Source organism: Neovison vison, chromosome 9 (assembly GCF_020171115.1).
Source record: "Neovison vison isolate M4711 chromosome 9, ASM_NN_V1, whole genome shotgun sequence".
Classification (NCBI taxonomy): domain Eukaryota; kingdom Metazoa; phylum Chordata; class Mammalia; order Carnivora; family Mustelidae; genus Neogale; species Neogale vison.
This window is the reverse complement of record NC_058099.1, coordinates 20914476-20934923: the sequence shown is the minus strand read 5'-3', so window position 1 is coordinate 20934923 and position 20448 is coordinate 20914476. Positions and strand designations below refer to the sequence as shown.

Genomic DNA, 20448 nt, shown 5'->3' with positions numbered 1-20448 from the left:
ATGAGGAATTAGTATTTAGGGTACAGAGTTTCAGTCTGGGAAGATGAAAGAATCTGGAGAAGATGGTGGTGATGGGCTACACAGTGTGAATGTACCAAATGCTCTGAACTCGTTAAATCATTAAATAAATCATTAAAAATTACAAATTTTATGTTATATATATTTTACCAGGAAAAAACTGCATTAACAGAAATCACTATAAATTATCAAATAAATGCTAAGTAAACAATAAGATGTAATTTCTCACAAAGCATATTAACAAAGACAAGAAAACTGCTTGCTCACACATTATCAGCCACCCCTAAGTAAAACATATTCTTTTAAAAAAGCAATCCATAAGGCCACATATGTAAACTAATAAGAAAATGTTGCAAGTGGGCTAAGATACCTAAGAATGTTGATATAGTGTTTTTTGTAAAAGCAAAAAACTGGAAAGAATTTCAATGCCTATTAAGATACTGATAGATTGTAGCAATCTTATAGAAGGGAGTATTAAGCATTCATTTAAAAATCATGAAGTAATTCTACCCTTGTTGTCATGAAACATCCATGACATATTACATAGAAAAAAACACCTTTCAAAACATTACGATTCCACTGATATAAAATTATATACATAGAAAATTATACACCTGAATAGAAAAGGGGTTCACACCAAAGTGTTAGCAAAATGTTACCTAATTAGCTCTCTCTGAATAACTGGATTGTTTTCAATGTTGTTATTGTTATTTTTTACTTTTCTAGATTGTTTCAATGTTTTACCATGAGATCGTATGCAATTAAGAATTTATAAGTCAGTTTTTCATTTTAAAAAGTTGAATATGTAAAAAATGTAATATCTGACATCTCAAATACTAAGTTTATATAGGTTATTATATTTCATTAATAGCTCTTAGAACAACTTAAGGATTATGCACAGGAAAAGTTATCGTTTTAAGAATGTGGAAAACTATAATTTAAATTCAAAGAGCTGGTGGAGTTCTTTTGCCTAGAGTAAGAATATAGGGGCCAAACTTGCTCTTAACATAGTAAAAAACCTCTTTCCTGCTTTGTGGATCAATTTTTCTACGCTTGAATAACTTCAAATTACTATTTTAGTTACTACATATCAACCTGGAGAAACACAGAAAAAGTCAACACGAACTATATCAAAAACTGAAAAATGAGGTTAGAGATGTTGATATTCTACATTCCACATTTATCTAGAAGGGTCAAAATATATTTAATGAATGCTTCTATATAAATTCTTATTAACATTTTAAATGTTAAATTCCATTACTTAACATCACTATAGAAGCTTCACTCAAATTCTTACTGCCTCTGTTATGGAGTCTGTATATTCTGTGAAAAGTTCCTTTTAGAACTGAAATTTTAAGAGATAGATAGAAATATAAGTTTTTCTTTTACTTATAAAAAGTTTGAAGGGAAAACTAACATGATTCCTAACATCAGAACTTCAAATCTATTTCTAAGTAGTACTACTTAAGCCTTCAGGTAAGAATTTAGACACACAAAATTTACTAATAAAGCATCCTAACATGAAGGAAATCACAAGATTTTTTTCCCCTCTGAAAAAAAGAAAATTAATTCTATGTTATTATACCATGCGTTCTTGTAACTAATTTTTAAAATGCCTTTAATACTTACAGCTTGATTAGGTAGATTGTCAGTCTTAAGTTCTCTGTGATTGGAATACTGAATAAAAACAGGCTGGCTTCGAAGGTGAGGAGTAACAGGAGTGTAATAATTCACCATAGTAACCGCAGCTTCCTCAGAAGCCATTTCTAAGAAAGCCTGCAATAAACACAATAAAACAAAGTGAAAGCTCATGTTTTTGAAAGACAGCTAAGAACTATGAAAAGACTTTTGCTTCAAAGCATATCACTGATGTTAACTGAAAACATATTTGAAAAGTTAGGTTCAAATAAAGGATTTGGACTGGGAAATTGCCAGTTGAATAAATGATTTCATGTGGTTTTTGGTTTTCTCTTTTTTCTATTTCTCTAAAATCTAGAAATAATTAAAAAGGCAAAAATAAAGGTGAGCATCAGCACACCTGATGCTTTCAGGGGGTTGGGATTTAATTGTTCTTTCCCAAGGAAAAACTTCCCAAAGATGGGGGGACATAATGATTTGCTCTCCTTTACCTTTTACTAAACAACTCTTTATGATACAATTAAGTTTATTATGCAATTAAAAAGAGCATGCAGGTGCAAAGGCTCAATTGTTCAAATCAGGGAAATGGGGAAACTTTCTACATTAAGTCAATATTGACTTGAGTCATTCAAGTCACTTTTTTTCAGATCTGTATTAAAAAATAGAGAGGGATGCTTGGGTGGCTCAGTTGGTTAAGAATCTGCTTTCCGTTCAGGTCACAATCCCAGGGTCCTAGAATCTAGTTCCGCATCGGGCTCCCTGCTTGGCAGAGAGCCTGCTTCTCCCTCTGCCTGAGACTACCCTGCTTGTGCGCGCTGAGCTCCCTCCCTCTCTCTCTCTGACAAATAAATAATCCTAAAAAAAAAAAAGGAAAGAAACATCAACACCCCAAATAATATCACCTGTATTAAGCCTAAGTTACCAACCAAGACTTAATACCTAACAATTATAGTTTCAACCTCTCCCAAGAGTGGAATCTTAAACCAGTCCATCTGGAATTACCTGGTCAGCCCTAGTGAGGTTATCTGCCTGAGAGACACCCCACCATTCCTAACGAAAGGTGAACTTGCCTGACACAATTCACTCTGCTAGTAACTTTCTTGTCTCACCCTATTCTGCCTATAAAAGTTTTTCATTTTGCACTGCTCTTCACAGGTCCTGTCTATCTGCTAGACAGGATGCTGCCCACTTCATGAATTGCTGAATAAAGGCCAATAAAATCTTCAAAATTTACTCAACTGAATTTCATCTTTTAATATTTGTATCTGTAATCATTGCACTCATATCAGATATTTGAAAAAGAATATAGGAAGAGCTGAGAGGAAGAAGATCCTTGGTACTTACATCTTATTCTCTATATGACTTCTGGCTGTTGCCACCTATCTTAATGGTTTGTTAGGAAGACGAAATAGTAACCATTCTGACCCCTAGGAACTACCTGTAAGAACATCTCAAATTCAGGGGCACCTGGGTGGCTCAGTTGGTTAAGCGACTGCAGTAAGCTCAGGTCATGATCCTGGAGTCCCAGGATTGAGCCCCACATTGGGCCCCCTGCTCAGCAGGGAGTCTACTTCTCCCTCTGATCCTCCTCCCTCTCCTGCTCTCTCTCATTCTCTCTCAAATAAGTAAAAATGAAATCTTTAAAAAAAAAAAAAAAAAAAAAAGAACATCTCACATTTAAAATGCAGGAAGAACCCCTGATTGAATCAATGCAAATTTCTAGTTAGACAATTCAATTCTTTTTCACTACAAAAGAGTATGTAATTAGCAAGTGTATAGTAACCACTTCAAATTATGCATAAAATACTTGTTATAAAAATGTGTATTTATTAAGAACAAAATGTACTTAACACAGATAATGGCAAATATCTATAAAACAAACTACTTATTTGTTTATAGTTATATTACTTGCTAAATGTTTCTATTTGGCAAATATTCCAGTAAAGGAATATTAACATGACAAAATTAAATGTGATGCTTAACCGTATCAATCAAATAAATGTCACAAGTGAACCAATTAAATGTTTTAACTAACAATATTCTATGAAGTATTAATGTTAGCCATGTGATAGCAGATCAAATATCATTAATCAATCCAAAATAGATAAAACTCCACCATCTTCAAGGAATAAATGTTCACACTGCAATTTAAAACCACTATCCAACTGTATCAATAATATACTTACTAGTTTGTCTAAGAGGTTAAAAATGATCAAGGTAATCAAAATAGCTAAATAATACTTCCTATCTGGTTTTTACTAATCATTTCAACAAAGAATTTAAAATTGTTTGCTAATAATATTCACTCTATGGGGGAACAAATTCTTTCTGAAAACTCCTTCATAAATGCAAAGAACTAAACTCAAATGTCTAACAGTCACACAAAAGAAAAGCTAAACATCTTTGGAATACATGATTCTTGTGACAGAAAATCTTTCCTGAAAGTATATATAGCCTAAAAATTCATACACAAAAATAACTTTTTCCACATGGAGCCCAGTAAAGGAATTATTTAGGTTTTCCCAAAGTATGCAGAGAAATCCATCTTCATAATAAGGAGTAGAGAAAAAATCAAAAGTCACTAGCCACAGAAAGGCTGGTACGGATATCCCCCAGGCTGTCCTCAACACTTTACCTCTAAGTACCAAAGGATAGACTATACCTAGTCCTAACAGCTAGGTAGTTCCTAGTAGTTCTAATGGCTCACATGACACTCTCTCCCTAAAGTATATTACTAACAAAATATTTTGAAAATTGGATTTATGATCCAAAGACAAGCACTTAATATAACAATCAGTTAGCACTACAGATAAATAAAAAACCCCAAACCAGTAGTAGAGAAAAAGACAAAGTGTGATCTTGCCTGCTGCTCCTCGTAACAGTTTGAAAGAATGTACAGAATAAACTCCATGAAACATGATAATGTACATGATACACATACATGATACATCTCATAGCCATTAGAGTTGGCCACACTGGCTCTTCTAAAACTACGCAAACCATATCATTCTCAACAGTGGCAACTGAGTTAAAATAAAGATCCAAGTGCATGTACGATCTCCAAAAGATGTAAGACAGAAGTGTAAACACAACAGAAGTTGAATACTAAGACATGTTATTTAACCTCTCCAGATTTAAATAATTTCATCTGAACTAAATGAGAATGTTTATTTCGTTTACTAAAGGGCCAGAATCAGACATCTTCCAATCTCTTTCATAATCAACACATAGCAATCTATTTATAAATCTGTTTATGTTTCTTAAACTTATTTATGAAAATTCCAAGAATAGGGATTTATCACAATGTATTACACAATGTCTGGGGCCTAAATTTGTTGTCTTCTTACAGCAAGCATAAAAGATTTTCAGGACAACCAAAAACTGGAAAAGAACTAAAGAATTCATCCTAGCGGGGTCTAAGCTGGAACAAGAAAGTAGACAATTGTTCAAATTAACATAAAAAGTGTTGTATTTTTGTCCTGGTCACCACAAAAGCAAGTTTCTTTATTCATCTTAAGAAAAACCTATTAACACCTTGAAATGAAAAAATTCTAATAGTCTCTTCTGAATTATTAAAGAAGATATATATTAATTCTACAGTTAAAATATATTACACATTTCTATAAAAATTTTAGAAAACTTAAATGTTCTTTAATTGCCAAATAAGGTATAATTTATATCCTCTCTCTCTCTGTTGTCTTGGTCTTCTGATAATCAAAGAGCTTTTTCATAAACCATTCTGTAATTAAGAATATAAAAGGTTTTTTGTTAAGGAAGAAAAGGCCAAGTCACTGATTAAAAATAATTCTATGTTCTGTGTTAATATTTTTGTTTGTTGCTTCCTGTCACACATAAAAAAATTCTATCTAAAGAACTAAAAAACTATCTAAAGAAAATGAAATCCAGAAAACATAGAAAAGTTCAAGAAAATAAAAGTCATCTTTAGCACTAACACCCAGAGATAATCACTGTGGTTCAGTCTTTAAATATTACATACCTGGCTTTTTCCTTTCAACATCAAAAGATTAGTAACTTTGCCAAATGGTAGACCTAATGATATGACCTCTGCTTCGGTGACATCACTTGGAATTTTGCGAAGATGGAGAACACGGGAAGGCGAACAGGGAGGTCTATCTCCTTTAAATTTCTTGTTGTCATTCCCATTAGCTAAAAAAATATAAGATTTTTTTGAAATTACTGAAACTAATTTAAGTTGACATACTACATTAACCCTATTGTCATGTTTCATCCTTCCAACAGTTTTAGTTTTTGAAATTCAGGACACTATGGATCTGATCAGAGAAGAGAAGGACAATGGAAAACAAACCATCCACCTTCAATGAATGAATGGGTGTTTTTGGTTTTTCACTTCAAGTATTAAATTAGTTAAAAATTCAATTCTGATTTTTAACTTCAAGGAAAAGCATTAAATAAATTACATATTTATACCTCTAAATAGACAACTATTTGTTGTGAGTAGAGAACAATTTTATAATGTCTCTAATGTATTTTTAAAGATATTTTTCTAATTTGTTCTAGTGCTAAATAAATAAGAACAATAACTTTTAAGAAAGATTGTAAAAGAAATTTTATATTTACCACATCCTGAGGGGATTTGGATTTGAACTGTATTATTATGAAAATTAAGTTTACTTCTTAGGCATTATTATTTTTTACTGATCTTTTTATGAAGTATTTTTTAGAAGCTGAATTGTTGTTTCCTAACATAATCTTATTCCTTATTATGTAACAGTAGATCTTAACATAAGCATCATCTTGTTAGAAATGCAAATTTTCAGCCCAACCCCAGACCTACTGAATCAGAACCTAGGGCTAGGACCCAGTAACCTATGTTTTAACAAGCCCTCCACATGATTTTGGTGCAATCTGAAGTTTGAGAACCACTGCTATACAATAAACAAATCCACTAGCCAAGTTTGCAGCTAAATTTTATTTAAATCCTTTTAAAATTGACAATAACTAGAACTGACAAGCCTATAATGAATACTCAAATTTATGTACATAAAATTCAGAAATGTTTTTCCCCAAAAATAGCACCATGTATGACTGAATGAATGCAAATTATCTGAAAGCCCTAAGTTTCATTATAGTGTTCTTAAAAAATTAACATATAACGTATTATTTGTTTCTGGGGTACAGGTCTGTGATTCATCAGTCTTATACAATTCACAGCACTCACCATAGCACATACCCTCCCCAACGTCCATCACCCAGCCACCCCATTCCTCTCACCCCCCTACAGTGGGTTTTTTTTTTTAATGCTAAATAGTAGCATACTTAACACTATTAGGAGGAAAATACAATCTTCCCAAATGCCTAAAACTGTCATTTTTCCAAACATTAATGGAACTCTGCAAACAAAGAACATGAAGACCACATAAAAACTATATGGCAATATTCTGTAACCGTATCTGTGGCACAGAACTCACTTGCTTACAAGTGGGTAGGTTGACTTAATAACCCAAACGAGGACTCACTCCCAAATTTTCTGTTCATGAATGCAGGCAGCATCCTACCCAGACCCCAAAGACTACCAGTTCCTATAGGTCCTTACTGGCTGTGCCTGTATATAGCAAATGCCTAGCAAGACCGCAAATAGCAGGCAGTCAAATATTCATTGCAAATTAACCTGGGAGGGAAGAAATTCTTTTCCCACCTCATAAGTACCCAAAAATATTGATTTTCCCCTTCAAAATGACTGATTACATTTTTCATGTCCACTCTCGATGTCACTAAATTCACCTATGATCTTTCCCCTTCCACTCTGCCTTCCTCTACTCACTCTCCCCCTAGCCCCACTCAGCTCCAACTTACCAACCAAACTAAAATAATGTATCACATCATTATCTTGCCTTAAACACCCTGATGGGCTTCCAACCAACTAAAATGTCCCTTTGTTTCTAGTTTTCACACCGTTTTCACTTATACTGCCTCATTTGAGTTGACAAAAATATACATGAGATAAATCTTACTAATTTTAACAGATGAAGAGAAATAAGTTCAGAAAATAAGTGATTTTTGTACACAGCTAGCAAGTGTAAAAAGTGTCATTCAAACGAAAGTTTAATTATTTTTTAGCACAAAAATCTCAAAATGTCTTACCATTCCTAGAAAAAAACAAGCAACTTGACACTAACATAAATTTTCAAAGTATGTGCAGACTTAAGCGGATTATAATGATAATAATGTCACTAAATTAGAACTATAATTCATGCCCTAGACAGGCGTGAAAGCTGGGCACAGGGTGTGCCCTTTTGCACTCTCCTGGTAGGCCTAGATGGCGAGACATAGTACCACAATCTTGTGCTTTCTTAACCAGCACAAGGTGTTTAGACTGGAGAAACACCCTAAAAGCAAGAGGATTTTGTCAGTTTACCCAGAATATTCCAAAACAAATCAAAGAACATTTAGAAGGTTGTTTCTTTAACAGAGATTTTAATCATTACCTCTGTGAATAAAAACAACTATATATGCTATTTGAGCTCATGTTAGACTATCAAGTAAGAACTATGGTAACAAATTTTTATCAAGAAATATGCAATTAGGGGTGCCTAGGTGGCTCAGTGGGTTAAGTGTCTGCCTTCGGCTCAGGTCATGATCCCAAGGTCCTGGGACTGAACCCTGAATGGGGCTCCTTGCTCAACGGGGAGTCTGTTTCTCTCTCCCCCCAACCCTCGCTTGTCCTCTTTCTCTCTAATAAATAAGATCTTAAAAACAAAAATTATAGAAACCCACCATTTTAGGTTAATTGTTCTGAGTTATAAAGTGCCTGAGCTATGTTAAGAGCATGGGCTATTAAATCAGACAACCTAGGGGCGCCTGGGTGGCTCAGTGGGTTAATCCGCTGCCTTCGGCTCAGGTCATGATCTCAGGGTCCTGGGATCGAGTCCCACATCGGGCTCTCTGTTCAGCAGGGAGCCTGCTTCCCTCTCTCTCTCTCTCTGCCTGCCTCTCTATCTACTTGTGATTTCTCTCTGTCAAATAAATAAATAAATAATCTTTTAAAAAAAAAAAAAAATCAGACAACCTGTTCTAACCAAGTTACCTGACATAACTGAGCCTCAAAATCTTTTCCAATAAAATGAGTATAATAGGGACGCCTGGATGGCTCAGTTGGTTGAGCAGCTGCCTTCGGCTCAGGTCATGATCCCAGAGTCCTGGGATCGAGTCCCACATCAGGCTCTTTGCCTGGCAGGGAGCCTGCTTCTCCCTCTGCCTCTGCCTGCCATTCTCTCTGCCCGTGCTCGCTCGCTCTCCCTCTCTCTCTGATAAATAAATAAAATCTTTTTTAAAAAAATGAGTATAATAGGGGTACCTGGGTGGTTCAGTTGTTAAGCATCAGGTCATGATCCCAGGGTCCTGGGATCGAGCCCCGCATCAGACTCCCTGCTCTGTGAGAAGCCTGCCTCTCCCTCTCCCACTACCCCTGCTTGTGTTCCTTTCCTCACTGTGTCTCTCTCTGTCCAATAAGTAAAGAAAATCTTTTTTAAAAAATGGGTATAATAACAGGTATTTTGAAAATTAAATTAGGTAACATATTTAAATACTAGACGTAGGTACACCTGGGTGGTTCAGTCAGTTAAGAGTCTACCTTCAGCTCAGGTCATGATGCCAGGGTCCTGGGATCAAGCCCCCCATCAGGCTACCTGCTCAGCAGGGACTCTCCTTTTTCCCTCTCCCCCTGCCTCCCCAACCCCTGCTCTTGCTCACACTCTTGATTGAACTCTGGCTCTAAAATAAATAAAAAATTTCTAAATACTAGGTATAACGCCTAGCATATAATAATCAATAATATGTCTCGATTTTCTTAGGAAGGACTGTGTTACCTGAAAGTGATGTTCTTTCCATGTCTTTGGTATTAAAATGATGACTGTAGGTGACAGTGACTTTTTTCTCTTGATGTGCTTACTTAGCAAAATTTAAGACATTGCTCAAAATTAAAAATTTTATTATTCTATGAAATCTAAAAATCTAAGAATTACTCACCTAGATGACCCCAAAAAAGGTTATAGCCACTGAAAAAATGGAAAATATATAACCAATCACTTGGGCATAACTTACTAAAAGTCAACAGGAAACAAGGAAATTATAATGCATTAAATACATAACGTTGAGAACTACTCTCTGTACAAAATACATTAGAGACTTTCTAAAATTTTTATTATGAAAATCAGCATTCAAAATACTTAGCTTGTAAAAACCTTGCATCTTATTGAACAATATATTGAAAACTACTGAATGCCTGGTACATATTAGTCAGGTTCTAAAAAAATAAGTAGAAGAGACTTGTAAAAATTCATATATTCCCATCTCGAAACTGAAGAAATCCACCAGGAAAGCTATCCTACAAATATGGATCTTTTAAAAAATGCAACTTTACTAGGTTATACTTTAGAGATAATAAAATCCACCTACATTTTAAATGCAATTTGTCGAATACTGCAAAAATCAAGATATAGAACCTTTCCACCATCTCCGAAAGTTCCCCAGTGCTCCTTTGTAGTCAGTCCTCCCTCCAAAACCCCCACCTTTCAAACTAAACATATACCATATACTACCATCATATTGTCTTGATTATGATAGCTTTGGAGCAATTCTTTTTAAAAAAATTTTTTTTATTTTTTCTAAGTAATCTTTATACCCAAAGTGGAGCTGGAACTGTTAACAACCTTGAGATCAAAAGTCCCACGCTCTTCCAACCAAGCCACCCAGAAGCCCCTTAATAGCCATTCTTGAAATCAGGTGCTTATCTGGGAAAGAATTCACTTAACAGTTTTGAGTCATCCAAAACATATATATCATGATTTCTCTCTGCATTTACTGAAGCCCCTTTAATTTCCCTTAACAATGTTCTGTGGTTTTCAGTGTAACAGTTTTGCATATATTGCTTAACCTATATCCTACAACCTTAGTAATTTTTTAGAACTTTCTACATATACAGCTTTGTTCCTCACTTTCCAACATGTATGCCTTTTACTTCTTTTCTTTTTTAAAAATATTTTATTTATTTATTGGTCAGAGAGAGAGCACAAGCAGAGGGACCAGAAGGCAGAGAGAGAAGCCGACTCCCCTCTGTGCAAGGAGCTGGATGTGGCATTCGATCCCAGGACCCTGGGATCATGACCTGAGCCAAAGGCAGACACTCAACTGACTGAGCCACCCAGACGTCCCTGCCTTTTTTTTCTTACTCTAGCTTTACTGAACTGGCTAGGACTTCGTGTACAAAGTTGAATAGAAATAATGAGACTGAACATACTTGCATCATTATGGATTTCAGAGGATAGGATTCTCTTAACAACACTAATTATGATGTAGTTTCATACCTTTATCAGGGTAAACAGGTTCCCTTCTATTCCTAGTGGCTGAGGGTCTTGTTTATCACAAATAAAAACTGAATTTTTCAAATAACACCTCAGGATATGTTAAGATGATCATAAAGCTTTTCTCTTTATTCCGTTAACAGAGTATGTTGCACTAATTTCAAAAGTTAAACCACTTTGTATTTTTGGAATAATTCTCACTCATTCATGATATATGATCTCCTCTCTATAGACATATAACTGAATTTAATTTAATGCCTTCTAAATATTATCTTTGGGTCCATTTTCATGAGGGATATTAATCTATAGTTTTCTTTTCCCTCCTGTATCAAGGGTAATACTAACTCCATAAAATATATTAGAAAGTATTCTTCTGAGTTTGTATAGCATTGGTATTATTACTTCCTAAAATAAAGCCATTAGGTCTTTAACTTTTTAATTCTCAATTTTTAAATAAGTATGGAGTTATTTGGGTTTTCTAGTCACTTTGCATCAGTTGTGGTACTTTGTATTTTTCAAAGAATTTGTCCACTTCTAAACTGAATGAATGCCTGTTCATCTTAATGGCTTAAAATTATTCATAATCTTTTCTTTATCTCTGTTTTAGCCTGTGTAGGATACTGTTAACAAAATACAACAGACAGGGTGGTTTAACAATAGAAATTTAGTTTCTCACAATTCTGGAGATTAGAAGCCCAAAATTAAGGTGCCAGCATGTCACTTTTTAATGAGGACTCTTTTCCTGGCTTTAGACAAGGTACCTTTTTCCGTGTCCTCACAGGGCAGAGCCAAGAGCAAGCTCTCTGGTATCTCTTTATAAGGACACTAATCCCATCATAGGGGCTCCAACTCTTAAGGTCCCATCTCCACATACCATTACAGTGAGGACTGGGCCTTACACACAAGAATCTGAGAGGTATAAATTCATTCATTCAGTCCATAACATTACCCTTTTAATGTATAGGCGCATTCTTGATGTTAGTAATTTCTCGCCTTTTTTGGTCTACCCAGAAGTTTATCAATTTTATTGACCTATAAAAAAAACCGACCATTGGTTTCATTATTTTTTTTCGACTGCTTGTTTTCTATGTCCTTAATCTATGCTCCTCATATTTAATATTTTCTTTCTTCTATTTATTTGGGACTTTAACTTACTTTTCTTTGCTATGCTTAGAAGCATAGATGAGGGGTGCCTGGGTGGCTCAGAGGGTTAAAGCCTCTGCCTTCGGCTCAGGTCATGATCCCAGGGTCCTGGGATCGAGCCCCGCATCGCGCTCTCTGCTCAGTGGGAAGCCTGCTTCCTCCTCTCTCTCTCTCCCTGCCTGCCTCTCTGCCTACTTGTGATCTCTATCTGTCAAATAAATAAATAAAATCTTAAAAAAAAAAAAAGAAGCATAGATGATTCATTTTATACTTTTTTTTCTAATATAAACATTTAAAGCTATACATTTCCTTCTAAGAACAGTTCTAGCTGTACCCTTCAAAGTTTAGTAAATTGTATTTTGATTTTAATTCAATTCAAACTATTTTCTAATTTCCTTTGTGACATATTTGATCCATGGGTTAAGTATTACTCTTTTTTAAAGAAGTAATTAGGGGCGCCTGGGTGGCTCAGTGGGTTAAGCTGCTGCCTTCGGCTCAGGTCATGATCTCAGGGTCCTGGGATCGAGTCCCACATCGGGCTCTCTGCTCAGCAGGGAGCCTGCTTCCCTCTCTCTCTCTCTGCCTGCCTCTGTCTCCATCTACTTGTGATCTCTCTGTCAAATAAATAAATAAAATCTTTAAAAAAAAAAAAAGAAGTAATTGGGAAAATTTCCCCCATAAATTGAGGATTATGCCCTTTTTTAAAAAAGGATTTTATTTAGGCGGCGCCTGGGTGTCTCAGTGGGCTAAGCCACTGCCTTCGGCTCAGGTCATAATCTCAGGGTCCTGGGATCGAGCCCCGCATCGGGCTCTCTGCTCAGCAGGGAGCCTGCTTCCTCCTCTCTCTCTGCCTGCCTCTCTGCCTGCTTGTCATCTCTCTCTCTGTCAAATAAATAAATAAAATCTTAAAAAAAAAAAAAAAAAGGATTTTATTTATTTGACAGAGAGGGAGAAAGCACAAGCAGGGGGAGTGGGAGAGAGAGAAGCAGGCTTCCCACTGAGCAGGGAGCCCGATGCGGGACTCAATCCCAGGACCCTGGGATCATGACCTGAACCAAAGGCAGATGCTTAACCTACCTGAGTTACCCAGGCACCCCGAGGATTATACTTTTTTGATTCCTAATATAATTTTAATGAAGTAAGAGAACTAATTCTACATAATTTTAATGCATTCACCTTTATTGAGACTTGTTTTAGGATCCACATATAGCCTATCTCGGTGACATCTCATGTGAACTTAAAAAAATGTGTATTTTGATAATGTTACAGAAAACGTTTCATTATCAATTAAAACAACTTAGTTGTTAGTGTTCAAAACCTCTATATTAGGGAATCTACAAACTTTTTCTTAGAGGTCGACATAAGTAGTTTAGGCTTTGTGAGCCATATAATCTCTGTTGCATCTATTTAACTCTACAGTGGTAGCATAAAAGCACCCATAGGTATGTAAATAAAGGAGAGTGCAGGTGTTCAAATAAAGTTTTATGTATAAACACTGAAATTTCAATTTCATATAAGCTTCATGTATCTCAGAATATTGTTCTTTATTTTTCCCACAACTTAAAAATGTAAAAATCAGTCTTAGGTCACAGGAAATATAAAAATAGACAAATAAGACAGATTTGGCCCACACGTCAGAGTCTGTCAACCCTTTGTTCTGTATCCTGATTTTCTATCAACTATGCTACCAATTACTGAGAGAGAAGTTTTGAAATCTCCAGCTGTAACTGTGAATTTCTCTATTTCTCTATTTAGTTCTATTAGCTTTCATTTTACACATTTTGAAGCTCTGTTATCATGTACATATAACCTATAAATTATATATAACATATATTACATATTAATTATAAATAAAATTATGTATTATAAATAAAATCATATAATATATAATTATATATCATAAATAAGATGGCATATGTTATAATTATATATTAATATATATTAAAATTACATATATTTTTCTTTATACACTTACCAAGAAATACAAATAAATACAATGAAACACAAAATGATAAATAATGAATAAAATGAAATACCAAAAAAAAGGGTCTAAAGAAAGCCAGGAAACAAAGGAAGAAAAAGCAAAGAATAAATGGTACAAATAGAAAACAATGGCAAGATGGTAGACTTACAACCAACCATGTCAAATAATTTTATTAAGTGGAAATGGCAAAAGATTCCAAATAAAAAGCAGTTTATCAGTCTGATAAAAGCAAGATTCAATTATATGTTGTGTCGAAAAAATCCATTTTTAAAAAAACGTTTATATTTTGGGACGCTCAGTTGGTTAAACCTCTGCCTTTGGCTTAGGTCATGATCCCAGGGTACTGGGACTGAGGCCCACATCAGGGTCCTTGCTCAGCGGGTCCTTGCTTCTCCCTCTGCCTGCTGCTCCTCCTACTTGTACTCTCTCTTTCTCTAACAAATAAATAAATAAAACATTTTTTAAAATAAAAAATAAAAATAAGAAAATATTTTGTTAAGTAATCTTTACACCCAATGTGGGGCTTGAACTCACAACTCCAAGACAAAGACTCAAACATGCTCTATTGACTGAACCAGCCAAGTGCCCCAGAAGAAATTTATTTTAAACATAAAATCTCAGTTTCAAAATAAAAGGGATGGAAAAAGATAAATATGTAGACAGTAATCATAATAAAGCTGAGTAGCTATACTAATACCCGACAACACAAACTTCAGGAAAAGGAATATTACCAGGGATGAAAAGACATTTCGTAATACAGGAATCGACTTATCAAGAAAAGATAATATGTAATGCATAAATGAAACATACAAACATAAAACACAGTTGATCTCTGCTTTTTAACTGGAATCTTTACATTCTTTGTTTACTTTTGTTTAAGTAATTGCTCTAGGGATAAATCATCAGAATGTATCTTTAACTTGCACAGTCTACCTTCAAATGATAACACCTAGGTACAATGTAAGAACTTTTTGAAGTATATATTTATTTCCCTCATCAAAACCTTTCTGTTACTGTCATATATTTTACTTTTCACATATGCCATAGCTCCCCAAATATATTACTATTATCTTGCTTTAGTCAATTTTTTCTTTTTACATCATGTTTTATACACTTAATGTATCTTTTTTTTTTTTTTTTAAAGATTTTACCTATTCATTTGCTGGTGGGGAGAGAGAAGAAAAGAGAATGCAAGCTGGGGGAGAGGGAGAGGGTGTAGCAGACTCCCCACTGAGCAGAGAGACCGATGCTGGGCCCTGGGGGTCATGAGCGGAGCCCAAGGCAGACCCCTAACCAACTGAGCCACTCAGGTGCCCCAACACTTAATGTATCCTGTAGTCCTTTCAATAGAGAGCACTCTATACATTTGTCCCTTTCTTTCTTTCTTTTTACTGCAGTAAAATCATATAGCAAAATTCACTATCCTAACCATTTCAAATGCAGAATTCAGTGGTATTAAGCACATTCATAATATGCAACTATCATCACTCTCCATTTCAGTAACTTTTTATCATGTAAAACTGAAATCTTATTCTCATTAAACAGTAACTCCCTATTTCCCTCTTCTTCCAGTCCCTGGCAATCACTATTCTACTCCCTATGACTTTGAGTACTCTCACTTCCTCTTGTGCATATTCTACAGCTATTTCCTTTGTAGTTACCATGGGGACTACTATACTTAATATCCTTAAGTTATAACACTCTAATCTGAATTTATGCCAGTGTATCTTCAGTAATATGCAAAAACTCTGTTCCTTTACACCTCTATCCCCACCCTTTCCTGTTGCTGATGTCACAGTATTATAACTTTATATGTGTGTACCCCAAAACACGAACTAAAAATTCTTTTAAATGAATTAGTCTCCCAAAATACATGGGGGAAAATGTAGTGCTACAAACAAGTCACACACTAGCTTTCAGATTAATAACTTTTAAAAATACCATTCTCTTGTGAAAGACCTGTACTCTGAAAACTATAAAATGCTGATTCAAGAAATGAAGGGAACATAAAGATATGGAAAGACACTCCATGCTCACAGACTGGAAGACCAAATACTGTTAAAATGTCTATACTACCCAAAGCAACCTACACATGTAATGCAATCCCTACCAAAACACCAATAGCAAGTTTTCACAGAACTAGAAAAAAAACTCTAAAATTTGGTATGGAATCACCAAACACCCCAAACAGCCAAAGCAATCTTGAAGAAGAAACGTGAAGCTGGAAACATCACAAATTCCAGACTTAAAGTTATATTACAAAGCTGTAGTAATGAAAACACTGTGGTACTGACACAAAAACAAACACACAAATCAGTGGAACAGAAGAGAAAACCCAGAAATAAACCCATGACCATATGGACAATTAATCTTTGACAAAGCAGAAAAGAATTCCAATGGGAAAAAAAAGTCTCTTTAACAAATAGTGTTGGGAGAACTGGTCAGCAACATGCAAAAGGATGAAACTGGACCGCTTTCTTTCACCATACCAAAAATAAAATAAAAATGGATTAAAGACCTAAATGTGAGGCCTAAAACCATGAAAATCCTCAAAGAGAGCACAGACAGTAACTTCTTTGATTATCACCTGTAGCAACTTCTTTCTAGATATATCTACCAAGGCATGGAAAGTAAAAGAAAAAATAAACCATTGGTACTACAGCAAAATCAAGCTTCTGCACAGCAAAGTAAACAATCAACAAAACTAACAGACAACCTACAGAGAAGATTATCTGCAAATGACACATCCAATAAAGGGTTAGTATCCAAAATACATAAAGAACTTATAAAACTCCAACACCCCAAAAAACGAATAATGTAATTAAAAAATGAGTACAAGACATGAACAGGCATTTCTCCCAAGGAAGACATGCAGATGGCCAACAGACAAATGAAAAGATATTCATCATCACTTACCATCAGGGAAATGCAAATCAAAACTACAATGAGATATCACCTTACGCCTGTCAGAATGGCTAAAATCAGTAACACAAGAAATAATGGGTGTTGGTGAGGATGTGCAGAAAAAGGAACCCTTGTGCACTGTTGGTGGGATATCATATAGTATTTGTCATTCTCTATTTTGCTTAACATAATACTCTTTAGCTCCATCCATGTCATTGCAAATGGCAAGATTTTGTTCTTTTTTATGGCTGAATATTCCATTATGTGTATGTGTGTGTGTATGTTTATATAGACATACACAACATGTGTTTTTTAAGACTTTATTTAAGAGAGGGAGAGGGAGAGTGCGCGAGCAGGCAGAGGGGGCAGAGGGAGAAGGGGGAGGGGCAGAGAGAGAGAGGGAGAGGGAGAAGCAGATTTTCATTGAGCAGGGAGCCCAACATGGAGCTCAATCCCAGGAATCTGGGATTATGACCTGAGCCGAAGGCAGATGCTTCACTAACCAAGCCACCCAGGTGCCCCGTAGGATTTTATTTTTAAGTAATCTCTACCGCTAACATGGGGCTTGAACTCACAATCCCAAGATCAGATTCCATTGATCGAGACAGCCAGGCACCCCTCTTTTTTTTTTAAATCTGTGACTGGACTTTAGAGTCAAGTATGTCACACACAAATGATTTTTTTAAAATCTAATTTATTTAAGCTAGAACACAAAGACACTTTTGAAGGACAGTTTTGCCAAATACAGGACTCTCAGTTGACAGTTTAATTCTTTTAGCACTTATCACATATTTATCACTAATATGTGATAATTTGATTCTTCCTTTTGGCTTTCAAGATTCTTTGTTTATGGAAAGTTTGATTATAATGTGTCTCATGTGAGTCTTCTTGAGTTCATCTTACCAGAGTTCAGCTTCTTGGATGTTTATACTCAAACTTTTCCTCAAATTTGGGGCTGTGTGTGGTAGAATACCTGTCTGGCACAGTCAAAGGAGCATGCAACTCTTGAGCTCCGGGTTGTAAGTTCAAACCCCATGTTGGGTACAGAGATTACTTAAAAATGCAATCTTTACTTTAAAAAAAAAAAAAAAAATGCAATCTTTATTGGGGTGCCTGGATGGCTCAGTCAGTTAAGCATTCAACTCTTCGTTCTGACTCAGGCATAAGTCATGGGATTGGGCCACGCGTCAGGCTCTGCACTCAGTGGGGAGTCTGCTTGAATGTTCTATCCTTCCACCCCTCCACCCACTGAGCATGCACTCTCCCTCTCTCTCTAAAATAAATAAATCGTAAGGGGTGCCTGGATGGCTCAGTCGTTAAGTGTCTGCCTTCAGCTCAGGTCATGATCCCAGGGTCCTGGGACTGAGGCCTGCATCGGGCTCCCTGCCCTCTTCCACTCCTGCAGCTTGTGCCCTCCTCTCTCGCTGTGTCTCTGTCAAATAAATAGATAAAATCTTAAAAAAAAAAACAAAAACAAAAAACCACCTTAAAGAAAAATCTTTAGGGGCACCTGGGTGGCTCAGTGGATTAAAGCCTCTGCCTTGGGCTCAGGTCATGATCTCAGGGTCCTGGGATCGAGCCCCGCATCGGGCTCTCTGCTCGGCGGGGAGCCTGCTTCCTCCTCTCTCTCTGCCTGCCTCTCTGCCTACTTATAATCTCTGTCTGTCAAATAAATAAATAAAATCTTAAAAAAAAAAAAGAGTTGCTGACTCTTAAAGTAAAATCTTTATTAAAAAATAATTGGGAGCCTCCTGGGTGGCTCAGTGGGTTAAGCCGCTGCCTTCGGCTCAGGTCATGATCTCAGGGTCCTGGGATCGAGTCCCGCATCGGGCTCTCTGCTCAGCAGGGAGCCTGCTTCCCTATCTCTCTCTCTGCCTGCCTCTCTGTCTACTTGTGATCTCTGTCTGTCAAATCAACAAATAAAATCTTTAAAAAAAAAATAATAATTGGGAGCTGTGGTAACTTTAGAAATCAGATTCTTCCCCTTCCTTGGGGTCTTCTAGTTTTTGTTATGGTTTTTCTTCTTTTGATTGTTGTAAGCTATCTCTGTACCGAGAACCGGCCTTAGGTTTATATAAATTTAAAGTCTTCTCTGGTTTTTTTTGAGCCTTTTTCCCTGGCATGTATTATCACTTTCTAATTTTCCCTATAGAAGCAGTTGTTTTTTAATGTCTTAGTCTCTAATATCTCACTCCCAAAAAGGGTGAAAGGTAAATATGAAGGGAATGAGTGCCAGTTCTCTGAATTAACTAGAAGTCACTGGAGGAAGGGGGAGTTTGCTACAACAGAAGGAGATGCAAAGACAATGGCTGCCTGACTCTGTCTGCAACTATGTGCTCAGATGAAGCAATTAACAATCAGAACACAGATTCCTGAGAGTTAAGAGGACAATATCCCTTTTACCCTTGCTGGCTCCCTCAAGCTACTTGTAAGCTGCTCTTGGAACATGTAGGTAGCTCCCTACCATGTGATTTAAGAGCAGAGGATGGGGGGTGCCTGGGTGGCTCAGCCGGTTAAATGTCTATCTTCAGCTCAGGTCAGGACAGCCCCCATCAGGCTTCCTGTTCAGCAGGGAGCCTACTTCTGCTTCTCCCTCTTTCCCCCACCCCACTCTTCGCTCCACCTCCCCACCCCATACCATTCTCCTCCCCCATTCATGTTTTCTCCTACCTCTCTCTCAAATAAATAAGTAAAATCTTTAAAAAAAAAAAAAAAAAGCAGACAATGGGTAGCTGCTACAGTGCTAAGACCTGAAATTGATCAAAATTAAACACAATTTACCTTCTAAGTCTTCCTCTGGAACAACTTGCAAGCTTTCAATAGACTCCAGAGTTCCAAATTACAGAAAGAGTCTGTTAGTGCAATTGTTGTCTAGGCAGGGAGTCAGATTCCTGGTGCTTCTTACTTCACTATTCCCAGAATCCTCCTTCAATTATCTTAAATTAACAAAATAAACAAAAAAAAAAAAAAAAAAGGAGGGAGAAGTCATATCCACTCTGTGGATATTTACCATTTTGTACAAACTCAAGTTTCTACCTGTATCACTTTCAAGTCTGAAGAATTTCCTTTAACAGACATCTGTTACTGACAAATGCTCTCAGCTCTTGTCTGCCTCCAAGAAAGTTTGATTTTAACTTCATTTTTGAAACTTTAGATGGATATAGATGATTGTACTTATTTCCAGACTTTAAAGATGTTACTCCATCGTCTTCTGGCTTACAGTTCAGACAAAAAATTCTGTATCATTCTTACCTTGGTTCTACTGAATAAAATGGACTTTTTTCTCCTCTGGGTACTTTTAAGATTTGTTTTGCATTCCTGGTTTTCAAGAATTTTATTATGATGAGCTTGGTGTGGTTTTCACTGTATTTATCGGCTTGGGGTTCATTGAACTTCTTAGTTACGTGGCTTTATAATTTC

General features: G+C 36.0%; 1 protein-coding gene across 6 annotated transcripts in view; it reads right to left on the bottom strand.

The window, feature by feature from the left end:
- The window catches only part of PTBP3 (polypyrimidine tract binding protein 3), a 117067-nt gene that overhangs the window by 51694 nt on the left and 44925 nt on the right, over nucleotides 1-20448 (bottom strand). For all 6 annotated transcript variants that reach the window (XM_044265132.1, XM_044265131.1, XM_044265129.1 and 3 more), the window contains 2 exons: nucleotides 5654-5823; nucleotides 1648-1794 (listed from right to left, as the gene is read on the bottom strand). In XM_044265132.1, the coding sequence (XP_044121067.1) occupies nucleotides 1648-1794; nucleotides 5654-5823 (317 nt within the window). The remainder of the gene's footprint in view (nucleotides 1-1647; nucleotides 1795-5653; nucleotides 5824-20448) is intronic.